The following is an 11,793-nucleotide window of genomic DNA, read 5'->3' on the forward strand; positions in this document are numbered from 1 at the left end:
CCTGTCCCTGCCAAAACTTCACTACCTTCAACTCCAGCGCTGCAGCTCCTGAATCCCCTCCTGTGGTTTTCCACAGCCTCTGCCCAACAGCAGCTTTCACAGCAGCTCCAGCCCAGCACTCCAAAGCAGGGGTAGCCCCAGCCCTGGGCAGTGTCTGTGGGCTGTCCAGGTGTGCCTGCCAGCATCAGAGACCCTGTGGCCTGCAGAGCCCTGCTGGGTTGGCCCTGAGAAGTCATCCACACCCATGCTACAGCCTGGGCAGCATGGTGGGAGAGCTCTGAGCTGGGGCTCTGGGGTGGGCATCCATCACAGGGAGCTCACATGGGTGGGGACAGCATCTGTGTCACACCCGTGGCCTGTGCCACGGTCTCATCTCTGTCAGGAGATGAGGTGGTTGTCTTCCTCCAGAGTCCAGTCACTTCTTCAGCAGGAGGCAGCCCAAGACCCGCTCAGCAGCAGACAGAGCCTTCTGCACAAGAAGAACCAGAGGCACCAAGCAGCTGTGTTAGACCCACCAGCTCGTCACTGCTTTGTCACCAAACCTTTTGGGGACACAGAGTTTCCCTGCAGTGACAGCTCATGGGAGCAGAGAGGGGAAGACCTGCTGCTTCCCTCATCCACATCCACTGTTCTTGAAGACACTCCCTCATCTGCCTCCTCCAGGCTGGAGATTGTTCTTTCTACCCTGCAGCCCACACAGCTACAGCAAACAGACACAGCCCAGCTGCTCCCTGCCTCTCTTAACTCTTTCCCTGGCAGGTCTCCTTTCACCTCCCTCATTTTCTTTCCCATGGACTGTCTTTTCCCAAGATCAGCCCTTGCCCTTCTTCTAGGAGGCACAGCAAGGTGGCTGCCCCCCTTCTCATTGGGTACACCTTTCCTAAGAGCCCCTGGGAGCCCAGGAAAGTGTGAGCTGTGTGACCAGGGAGCTGAAATGTCCCGGGACAAAGACTGCCATTACCCCAGCCAACCTGGGAAGTGCCAGCTGTTCCCACTGCCTGGAAGGTAAAACTCCTCTGCAGCCATAGGTTTCTGCTTTTCCTGTCTGAATCATTCAGAAAGTGAAGCAGGGCTGTTCTGGCCGTGTTGTGCTTTTTCCATAAAGGGATTCACCCCTTTGCTCTGCTCTCCCACAGTTTGCTGCACAAAGAAGTCTGAAGAGCACTGTGGTTTATCAGTCATCCTTTCAGACCTGAGCAGCCTCTCTCTTGTAGTGTGCATTCCACCTCTTTCCTTGCCTTCCTGGCTCCCTGTATCCTTCCTCCTGCCGGGTCCTTGCTCCTGCTTTCTGGAGCCAGCACTGCGGGGTGGCAGGCATGTTGGGATTTGCAGCATCAGGGTGTAGCCTCCAACACACACCCCAGTAATCTGGTCTTACCTGCTGCTCGCTCAGACAGCGGTGAGGAAACGCTGGGGGTTGAGCTGCTCTTCCCCACAAGCTGAGGCTCCAGGAGACAGCGAGGGGCAGATGTGTGAGCCCACCCTGCTGAGGGGACACAGAGCTCGTGGGCTGAGGCACCGAGATCCAGGGAGGTGAGTGAATTTGGCTGGTGAGGATGCTGTGGGGCTCATGGACTGGGCTGGGTGCCGTTGTGTCCTTGTCTTCTCATACATGGAAAAGTCAGGACTGCCGGGCTCAGCCAGGTCTGTGCTCATGTGTGTGAGGGGTGAGGGCTGCAGAGGAGGGGGGAGTTCCCACAGAATGTGTCAGACACTCCTTAGGCAAAGGACACCCCCCGTGGCATATCTGCAAGCCTTTATCAGTAGCAACACCTTGATGGGAACTGAGGAGACACAAAAAGCCACAAGAACAAAGATCCCAGCAACTAGCAAGTGAGAAAAGGGGTCTGGTTAAAAAAGAGAGGCACTGAAAAGAAGCAGCTCAGTGGTTCGGGTGCTATTGTGCCCTCCAAGGATTTATGAGCAGCAGGAGCATATATATCCCTTGCTGTGTCATTCCCTGAATGAGGAGTCACTACCAGCAGAACAAGGGAGGCAGGGAATGAGAAAATCAAACAGCAGCAGGCAAGGGCTGCAGAGAAAGGGAGCCCACAGCAACTTCCCAGGGCAGCTGTTCTTGGGGCAGGACAAGAGTGGGATCAGGAGTGTCGCCATGACTTGTGTCTTCTTCCAGGTGTGCTGAGACTGGCAAAGCAGAAATAGGACCCGAAGCAACAGAGTGCCAGATGGGCTCTGCACAAGGGCAGCTCCCTTCCCAGCTACACGTGGCAGTGCCAGGTCACAGATGTGCTGGTAAATCAGCCCTTGTACTTTCATAGCACTGTGCCTCCTGTAGCCTTGAACACCAGGGACTGAGGTTTGTGGCAAACATGCCTTTGCTTGCCACAGATAATGACACCTCTCCAGAGCCTGGTTCTTTCTGGGATCCTGCCACATGCCAGTGGTGCACAGCTTGGCCCCCGGGCAGGAGTTCAATCCCAAAGCCCCCTAGCCCATGGGAGTGACAGGACTCCAAGTCTTTGTGCAGGCTAGCAATTAAATCAACTTGGCTCTCACTTCCCATATTTCACTTCTACCTCCTGTTTAGCAGTATTTTGGGGAGAGGGATGTTTTATTTCCCCTCTGTCAGTCCTGGGGGTGGCTGAGTTAGCAAGACAAGCAAATATTTGGCACTATGACCCAGGGCAGGTCTCCTGAGTTGCAAGGACACCTGGGTACTGCTTCTTTCATGATTGCATTTGCTGTTGTAGGATGTGGTTTAGCTTATCAGCCCTTGATAACAAAGTTCATGCTTTGTAGCCAGGCAGAAGTGCATCAGGAAGTGAGAAAGGAGAAGAGACAAACTGCAGCATGCCAGATGTAGAATCAGCCACAGCGCGGTAGGGGCCAGCTGTGATTTGGATGAAGATTTGCCCGGTTCTGTTTTGATCCAAGCTGCTTTGCGGGTTTGGGGCCCAGACCGAGACCTCTGCAAGAGGCAGCAATCACCAAGCTCCAACCAGCCAGCATCCACACTTGGCTCTTCTCCAGCAGTGAGGTAAGGCAGGGGAACATCTGGAGAGCCGGCTGGGCTGGCACCTCGGGCACGGGTCCCCGTGAGCTGCTCTGTGTGTGCTGCCAGCCTGGCCGTGGGGCACTGGGGGACATCTGCCCCTTGTCAGTGGCCCCATGGGCCAGGAGGTGCAAGGCACGTCTCTGTATTTTTTCAAACTGAGGCTTTCCCTGGGAGCCTGTGATACTAAAAGCATGGGCAGCCTGCAGAGCTTACTTGCCAAGGTGCCCCACATGGGAGCCCTCTTCCACGGGACCCTCGGAGATAAGGAGGGGTAGCATCTCTAAGGAGGAGGCAATAGCTGTGTGATCAAACCTCATGAGTTAAATACAGAGGTCTCAGCTTTTGTATCATGTATCTCTCTTTAAAAACAAGCTATCCTAAGACTTGAATGTCTTTAAGGTCCTAATCATCACAAAAATCTAATTTCTTGAGTAGAAAAAAAAAAGATGAAAAGTGGGGCTTAAATATCACCTACAGCAGGTAAAAAGCACCCTGATTTATTTAAAAAATATATCTCCAATTTCTAGAGTAAAATCAGGTATGTCTTCTGAGGTTTGACACATTTTTGTTGTTTCCTCTTTGATTTCAGAATAAGTAAGCGAGCTCATACAGTTTGAGTTCTGCACCCCAAGGCCACATTGGCTCTCTGCATTCTCACAGGAGCCCCAAAACTCCCCATGGTTTTAGTGACAAGCCACTAACAGAAACACTGACCCTGCAGCATCCTCATCAGTATTTTTCCAGCTCTCTTTCTCCACCTCATCTTTTTTTCTCAGCCCCATACTCAGATTCTTCATAATTTTTGTGGTGCTTGGAGGCAGTGACTCCTAGTAAGACAGTGAGACAGGAGAGAGAGGATTCCCAGGACCAGGCAGCAAGATGCCAGGCACACATCCCATCTCAGGGCATGCCTGCCTGTTCTGGACCTAAAGTACATTTAGGGCTTCTCACCCACTGAAAAAAAAAATCAAAATCCTGTGGATTTTGGAAGTCACAGTCTTGGAAGTTGATGGCATTCAGGGGCTCAGATTGAAGAGGAAGAAAAATGCTTCCTCCACCTCCTGGGACACATAAGGTCAGCGACCAAAGAGAAAGTTTCTTCAGGATTTATAGAGAGCATCTTGTTGTGAGGAGGGGGATTATTCAGCTGTGGTACTACTGCCTCCTTACACAGCTGGTGGCTTGAGATCTCTTGGCAGCTTTTGTGCAGAGCAATGAGTACTTGGGCTTCTTTTAGAGGCAGCCACAAGGAATGTGCCTTTTGACTCTCTGACATTAACCAGAATGGATAATTGGTCTCCCTGCTGCCAGCCTGCTTTACCTACCCATAGCTTTCCTTTTTAGAGAGGGACAGTCAAAGCAGGACCTCCAAAGCTCACTGGAGAAACTCTCCACACCACCAACTTTATCTTCGCAATGACTGTGTCTGCATGCATCTTGTTTCTCATGTGTATCTGTTTTGGCAAGTCTGAGACTACCAGCTTAGCTTCCATACCGACACAATAGCAGACTCTTTCTTCTATGTTTCCATCTACCCACGAAAAAAAATCCCCTCAAAACCCCAATCTATTTTCTGCTCTCAGCAATCTTTGCTGCCAGTTCAGAACTGTGCTGTTCAGCATCTTGAAGGCTGAAAGGCTAGAGTATGTAAGGAAAGACAACTCAGAGAAGAAAGAAAACCTGATGGTGGGCAAAAAAATGAAGAGGTTTCTTTCATTGGTATTCATGTCATGAAAGCCTGGGAGATTTCCACAGCAGAAACTTTCTTTATGGGAAGTTCATAAAAGGACTGTCTCTGGTCCAAACAGTAGCAGGATCAACCATGGAGCAGCGAGATGAACTCAACAGGGTCTAAAACCACATGCCTCCTACCCCAGAGGTCTGAGAATAACTGAAGGGTGGAAGACCTGACTAATTGTGCCATAGAAACCTTTGCTTAAAACAGCTCTTAAAGGCAGACTCAATTTAAGAAAAGGCTTTTGGGGGGTTTCAGACCAGGGAGCTTGATGGTTTTACTGAACAAATTAGTAGAAGCTATAATAAAGAAAAAATCGATTGGCATGCAGTCACATCTAATTACTGGGGAAAAGTCATGATGGCTTTTATAAAGAGCTGCTGTTCCCACAGTTCTTCCTTAAAGGGCTCAATAAGCATGTGAACAGTGGCCCATGTGGATTTCCAGAAGGCTTTCAAAGGCAGTCTCACCAATGGCACTTAAAAAAAATTAAAGAAAATGTTCCTACCTGGATAAAAAATGCCTAAAAGAAGAGACAGAGAATGAAGGTAGATGGTTGTTTTTCTCAGTGGAGTTGTAAGACACCTGTGCTGGGGTGTTTGACTTATTCATGAGGGATGAATAATAAAATAACAAATCTGTTGGAGACATAAAATTATTCAAGTTTAAAAAGATGAGGTTTGGCTGCGAAGAACTGCAGAGCTTAAGAGAAGTGTGAGTGACTGGACTTACACTAACAGCTGAAATTTTATCTAGTGAAGTGATGGGAAAAAGCAAACTGAACTGGCCATTACCACTTGCAAATGAGATCTACACCTACGCAGCTCAGTGCATCCACATTATCAGCACTGTGTGTTTTCAGCACCCCAGCACAGGGATCACAGAGGCTGCAGCAGAAGTGGAAAAGTGCTGAGAAGGGCAACAAGGATGTTCAAAAGTATAGAACAGCTTCTCTGCAAGGAAAAACTGTGAAGACAAGCACCCTTTAGCCTAAAAACAACAACAAAAAAAAAGTTGCTGAGTGGAAATATGGTAGATGTTTATAGTATTATAGTATTATCAGCCATGAAGTGAAGGTAGATAGGGATGGATTTTGCCCTGTCTGTTCCAGCACTAAAGCTAAGAATTGAATCTAGCAGATGATGAATCAGAGATGGGTACATGGAAGTGATTCTTCACCTGAGGCACAAGTAAGCTGTGGAACTCCTTGGCACTCCTGGCACTGGATAATGTACATGGTAAATTTTACATCACCTCAGAAAAGGACTGAAAAAACCCCAATGAAATAGAAGTTCCCTGAGGACTACTGACAACTAGGTCACCTATGGCTCAAGAAATTCCTGGGCTACAATTTGTGCAGGAAGCAGGAAGACAACTTGAGGCAGTGTAACTACATGACTGTACTGTTCTTAACATAATCCCTTCACCATCCACAATTTGAGACGGAATATTAGAGGTAGAAAGCCTGACACAGCAGGGACTGTGCTTACATATTATAATCTCTAGATCTTCTCATTGAATACCTCAGGAAAGCTTGAAAAAACATATTGTCTGTAGAGATAAGTCGTTTTCACCTGACATCTGGCTGGTCTGAGTACATGTGTTACAGCAGGTCATGGTCACTCACTAAGTCACAATCTCAGTAACTTTGTTTCCATCAAGATAAAGGTCTGACCAGTCTGTTCAGTCTGCAATTCATTTCAGTGTTTTGGCTCTAGCAAAAGCTGACATATTCTCCTAGAATTATAGACTCAGAGAATATGCTGAGTTGGAAGGGACCCATCAGGATCATCAAGGATCATCAAGTCCAACTCCTGGCTCTGCACAGGACATCCCAAGAATCACACCATGTGCCTGAGAGCATTGTCCAAACACTTCTTGAATTCTGTCAGGCTTGGTGCTGTGACCACTGCCCTGGAGAGCCTGTTCCAGTGCCCAGCCACCCTCTGGGTGAAGAACCTTTTCTAATGTCCAGCCTAAACCTCCCCTGATACAACTTCAGGCCATTTCCTGAGGTCCTGTCAGTGGTCACCACAGAGAAGAGATCAGTGCCTGCCCCTGCTCTTCCCCTCTCAAGGTAGTTATAGACCACAACAAGGTCTCTCCTCAGTCTCCTCTTCTCCAAGCAGAACAGACCAAGTGACCTCAGCCACTCCTCATACAGTTTCCCCTCAAGGTCCTTCACCAGCCTCATGGCCCTCCTTTGCACATTCTCTATCAGCTCAGTGTCTTTTTTATAGTGCCCAAAACTGCACACAGGACTCAAGGTGAGGCTGCACCACTGCAAAGCAGAGCAGGACAATCACCTCCTTTGACCACTGACGATGCTCCTCCTTGAGATTCTTGAAGCATGAAACATTTCTCTTGAAACCAACAACATTCTTGCACTCTTGCCTTGTCATCTTATCTTATACTCCAAGCTTGCACAAGAATTCATGCAAAGTATTCATCCACCAGGAAGGGTAGAATCCACTCAGATATAGTTTGATAAACCAGTAGAAGCTTCTCTAAGAAACCTGTTTTGGTGATGGACCTGCACAACAACACAAAAGGATGGGAAGTTGGTAGCTGTCTACGCTCTTGTATTAGGTTTCCACTTCCATTGTCTAACCTGTTGTTACTAGAATGATTCTCTTCCTCTCTGTGAGGTCAGCACACGCTTCTGTCTGCAGCAGATTCTCTCTGGATCTGTGCTTTGCCACACAATGCCATCCAGAAGGTCTGACATGCTTGACATGCCCGTCAAGTTGCTGTGTAATAACAACCCCATGTAAAGATATTCTCTAGACAGAAAATTCTACTTTCCTTCTAAAGTAAATCACAATCTACATGGACTCTTATGAGGGAGTCGCTGTTTGACCCCTGCAAACAACTGTGGGGAACTGTGTCCCATCAATCCCTGCTCCAGTGGGAGTCCCTTCCACAGAGTGCAGTCCTTCTGGAACAGAGTGCTCCAACATGGGCTCACCATGGTCTTCTCCAGGGGCAACAGGGGAATCTTTGCTCCAGTGCCTGGAGCACCTCATCCCCTCCTTCTTCACTGAGCTTGGTGTCTGCAGCAGGGCTGTTTCTATCACATATTCTCACTTCCCTTCCCTGCCTGCAATTGCTATCTTACAATAACTTTTTCCCTTTAATTATCCCAGAGGTGCTACCACCATTGCTGATGGGCTCAGCCTTGGCCAGTGGCAGGTCCCTCCTGGCACTAGCTATATCAGGCACAGAGGAAATTCCTGGCACACTCTCACAGAACCACACCTATAGCTGCCAAAACCTTGCCATGCAAACCCCAGTGCTGCTCTTATATCACCTGGAGCCTTCTCTTGTCCAGCTGAACAAGACCAGTTCCCTCAGCAACTCCTCCTGGCACAAGTGCTCCAGCCCCCCAGACCACTTTGGTGGCCTTCCACTGGGCTCACTCCAGCTGATCAGTGTTTGGACAATGCTGCTAGTTAGTACCTAGAGTGGTCACTAGCCTCACACTGCTTTGAAGTCATGTTTGTCCACATGAATCCCATTAATTTCTCCACATGAATCCCATGGCACTTCCTCTTTTATTGTGCTCCCCTCCATGGCCGTGCTGCTCTGCGTTTCTGGGACATTCAAGCAGCAGAATGAGGACATACAATCCAAATAAGCAGCACTGGTCCCATGCAAGTAAGGACACCAAAGGAACTGTATGAATGTAAGAACCATAAAGAACTCAAAGTCACTGGAACTGAGGTCTGTGTGTGTTGTTTTACGTAAGAAAAGGAGCTTGGGTGGAGTCAGGTCTAACTGTAATTTTTTTTTATCTGAAGTGGATGTACAAAGTCCTTTTTCTCTGATATAAAACAGTACTGTCCCATTTTTATTTAAGTTCCTTCCAGTCGGCATTTTTCCTTCAAAACACTGCTCTCTTCTTCTTTCTCTTTCTCTGGAGCTGCCTCAACTACTTTCCCTGTGTGCTTGTGGTGTCCCTTTCTTGTATTCATGTGCTCTCAGCAGATCAAAGGAAAGTGCATTCTCTGGGGCTGAGTGATAAATGATTCTGTACAACAACCACTTTATCTGTGCTCTGTCTTCTTCTGCCATGTAATTACTCACTTTTCTAGTGTCCATTTTCCCTCGTCTTTTGGTTTCTTTGTGAGTTTTTGCTGCAGAAGCCACCATGGTGGGATTTTAACATTTCAAGAGATTTCCTCTTCTAATTTAAACTCTTTTGTTTTGGTCTTTCACTCTGACCAGGAATTGTATTGACAGCTTGCAATGATCCTCCATCACCTTGTCACCTCATAACACTGGAAAGAATTGCTGATCTGGGGGCAGAAGCAGACTCCACATTACCATCTGTGCCAGATGCCCACAAACCAGCAATCCAAAGCAGTGCCAGCCAAGATTGTCCATCTACCTCCCAGCAGCAGATGACAGGAATGACCTGCCTGTGGCTCCTCAGAGGGGAACGACTTCCCTCAGTGCTCTTCTTTGTGCCTCCTTAGCCCATCACCAGGCTTAGCCATCTCAGCAAGAGCATTGCCTGACTCGTGCTGGGCATGTCAGCGTCCAATACATCCAATACATCTCAGACATGCAAGGATTACACCTTCAACCACCACCTCCTCATGCCTGGCTACACCCTGATATTCATCACAGGTTTGATACTCAATGTGGTAGCCCTGTGGATATTTGTCCGATACCTGCGCCTGAAGTCTGTAGTGATGATCTACATGTTGAACCTGGCCATAAGTGACCTCAGCTTCACACTTTCTCTGCCCATGCGACTCTACTACTATACCAACCACCACTGGCCCTTTGGTAGCTTCCTGTGCCAGGTCTCTGGCTCAGTCTTCCAGATCAACATGTACGGCAGCTGCCTCTTCCTCATGTGCGTCAACCTGGATCGCTACGTTGCCATCGTTCACCCGCTTCGCTGGCGGCATCTGCGTCGCCCCAAGGTGGCCAAGCTCCTCTGCTTCATCGTCTGGGTTGTGATCTTCATGGGCTCCATCCCCACAGCCATGGTCCACAAGCAAAACCACTGTAAAGTAAAAAACCAGACCATTTATCTGTGCTTTGAAAGCTTTAGCGACAACATGTGGCAGAATAACCTCTTCCCCCTGGTAATCCTGGCTGAAATCTTGGGGTTTCTCCTGCCTCTCAGCTCTGTGCTGTACTGCTCAATTCGCATCTTTCAGGAGCTCTGCCAGCCCAGCCAGACGAAGACCCTGCGACAGCGGAAGACCGTGCGTCTCCTCTTGGTCAATCTGGTCATCTTCATCATCTGCTTCGTGCCCTACAACACCACCCTGGCGGTTTATGGGATGATAAAGGCCCGGGTGATGAAGGTTGAGGCACAAACCCAGGCCTCGGTGCGCCAAGCATTAATTATAACGATGATGTTTGCCAGCATGAACTGCATGCTGGACCCCCTGATCTACTACTTCAGCACCGAGGGTTTCCGCAACACCTTCAAGAAATTGCGGCGGGGACAAGCCTGGGACTCAGAGATGGGAACGCTTAAGCATCAGATTGTGGAGAGTAAGTCACCCCGAGACCACGCTGTGTCTAAAGTAAAACTGTTCCCATCTGAAAACTTTATCCGTCCCCATGAATCCTCACCGTCACTTCCTACTGCAGTGTTCCTGAATGGCCCTATTGAGGACTCAGAAATTTAAGCCCAGGAAAGCCATACCATTGCAGAGTTACACATGCAACAATGACAGCAAGCCTGTGGGATACAGCAAACTGCTTGAGGGAGCACAGCAGAGTGTCTGTGGGTGAACGTGATGATGCAAAGCTGAAGGATGAAAGGTTGTTTTGAATAAACAGAGGTGCCTTCCTGACATGGTCATACCTGACTCTTTTGGTACAAGAAACACAGTGGGGAACAAGGATTTGAAACAAACTTAGTGTGTCTGGGTCTGGCCAGCATGAATTCCTATAGCAAGTCCATCCTGACTGAGTGGCTCCTGGCTGGACTGTAGCCCAAGGCAGTTCTGGGGAGCAACAGAACACAGATACAGTACTCTCTGCTGACAAAGTGAATTTACTAGCAGTGGCTGAGAAAAACCTTTGACCAGATGTTTCAATCTGAGTCATAGGTCCAGCACAGGACACCTAGATGAGTATCTTAATTTTCCAAAAGAACTGAAGCGTTTAGCAAGCTTTGTTGAGGTCAAGGAGAATAGCTGAGTTTTCAGTAATCTTGTAGAAAATAGGTTCCTAATTATACAGAAAATCACAGACCTTAGCAAAACAATCTTCAGGAGGTATGTCAAATCTGCAGCTGTACACACACACATGTGGCACAATGGCTATACATTTACTTAAAGCAAAATGGCTTGGGAAACACTAGCATACTTTAAAAAACTACTTTCCCAATGGCCCCAGAAAAAAAGAGAGGATACCAATATTGTCATCATGTCAGAAGCTCATGCTTTGCACTCTTTTGTTGTTGGCCCCTATATAGGATGGTTGATTTTGGGGCTGAGTGATTTTCACTGTTGAAAAGGAATGATGTCACAGAATGAGGCTGCAGTGAGATGTATTTGCTTGCACTGTTTGTACATGCTTTTTCAGGCTGCACTGTATGTGAAAGCCCTATAAATCTCCCCAGAAGCGAGGTCCAGCTGTACACAGGCAGTGCCAGAAGCCCCAGTTTTTCACTCCTGCTGATGGCCAAGGGTTGCCTTTCCAATTGCACTGCAAAACAGCCTCTCTGTGGCTTCCAGCAGGTCTCAGGCTATTCTGGAGTGGATCCATTACAGCAGTTTGGTTTTGCTTTTCTTAATGTTAAAGGAAAGGTCAGGGAAAGTGACAAGAAATGTAGTCCAGAGTGCTTGGGTTTATAGTTTTTAGACTTCTCAATAAGCAATAAATCTGGTTTCAAGTTCCTACCTCATGACTGCTGTGGGAATAAATGTATTGTAATACATCATGGGTTGGTGTTAGGAGATACCATGTTTTAAATCCATTTTTGCAGTCTCCCTTGAAGACTCTCTCTTTTATGAGAGATGACTGCAGAAGCAGTTCTTCAAGAAGACTGTAGGAGATGATGAGCCTC

The 11,793-nt window shown here is 48.0% G+C and overlaps 1 protein-coding gene across 1 annotated transcript; it reads left to right on the top strand.

Annotated features, from left to right (window-relative positions):
• The first annotated feature begins 9,167 nt into the window (after positions 1-9,167).
• Positions 9,168-10,536, top strand: LPAR5 (lysophosphatidic acid receptor 5). Its single transcript, XM_036387848.1, has one exon. The coding sequence runs from the start codon at positions 9,284-9,286 to the stop codon at positions 10,403-10,405; it is 1,122 nt and encodes a 373-aa protein (XP_036243741.1). The 5' UTR covers positions 9,168-9,283; the 3' UTR covers positions 10,406-10,536.
• The last annotated feature ends 1,257 nt before the right edge of the window (positions 10,537-11,793 follow it).

The sequence above is a fragment of the Molothrus ater genome, chromosome 2 (assembly GCF_012460135.2).
Source record: "Molothrus ater isolate BHLD 08-10-18 breed brown headed cowbird chromosome 2, BPBGC_Mater_1.1, whole genome shotgun sequence".
Lineage (NCBI taxonomy): Eukaryota > Metazoa > Chordata > Aves > Passeriformes > Icteridae > Molothrus > Molothrus ater.

Excerpts from the sequence above, each read along its gene's own strand:
- LPAR5 (XM_036387848.1), top strand. The coding sequence starts at position 9,284 with ATGTCAGCGTCCAATACATCCAATACATCTCAGACATGCAAGGATTAC.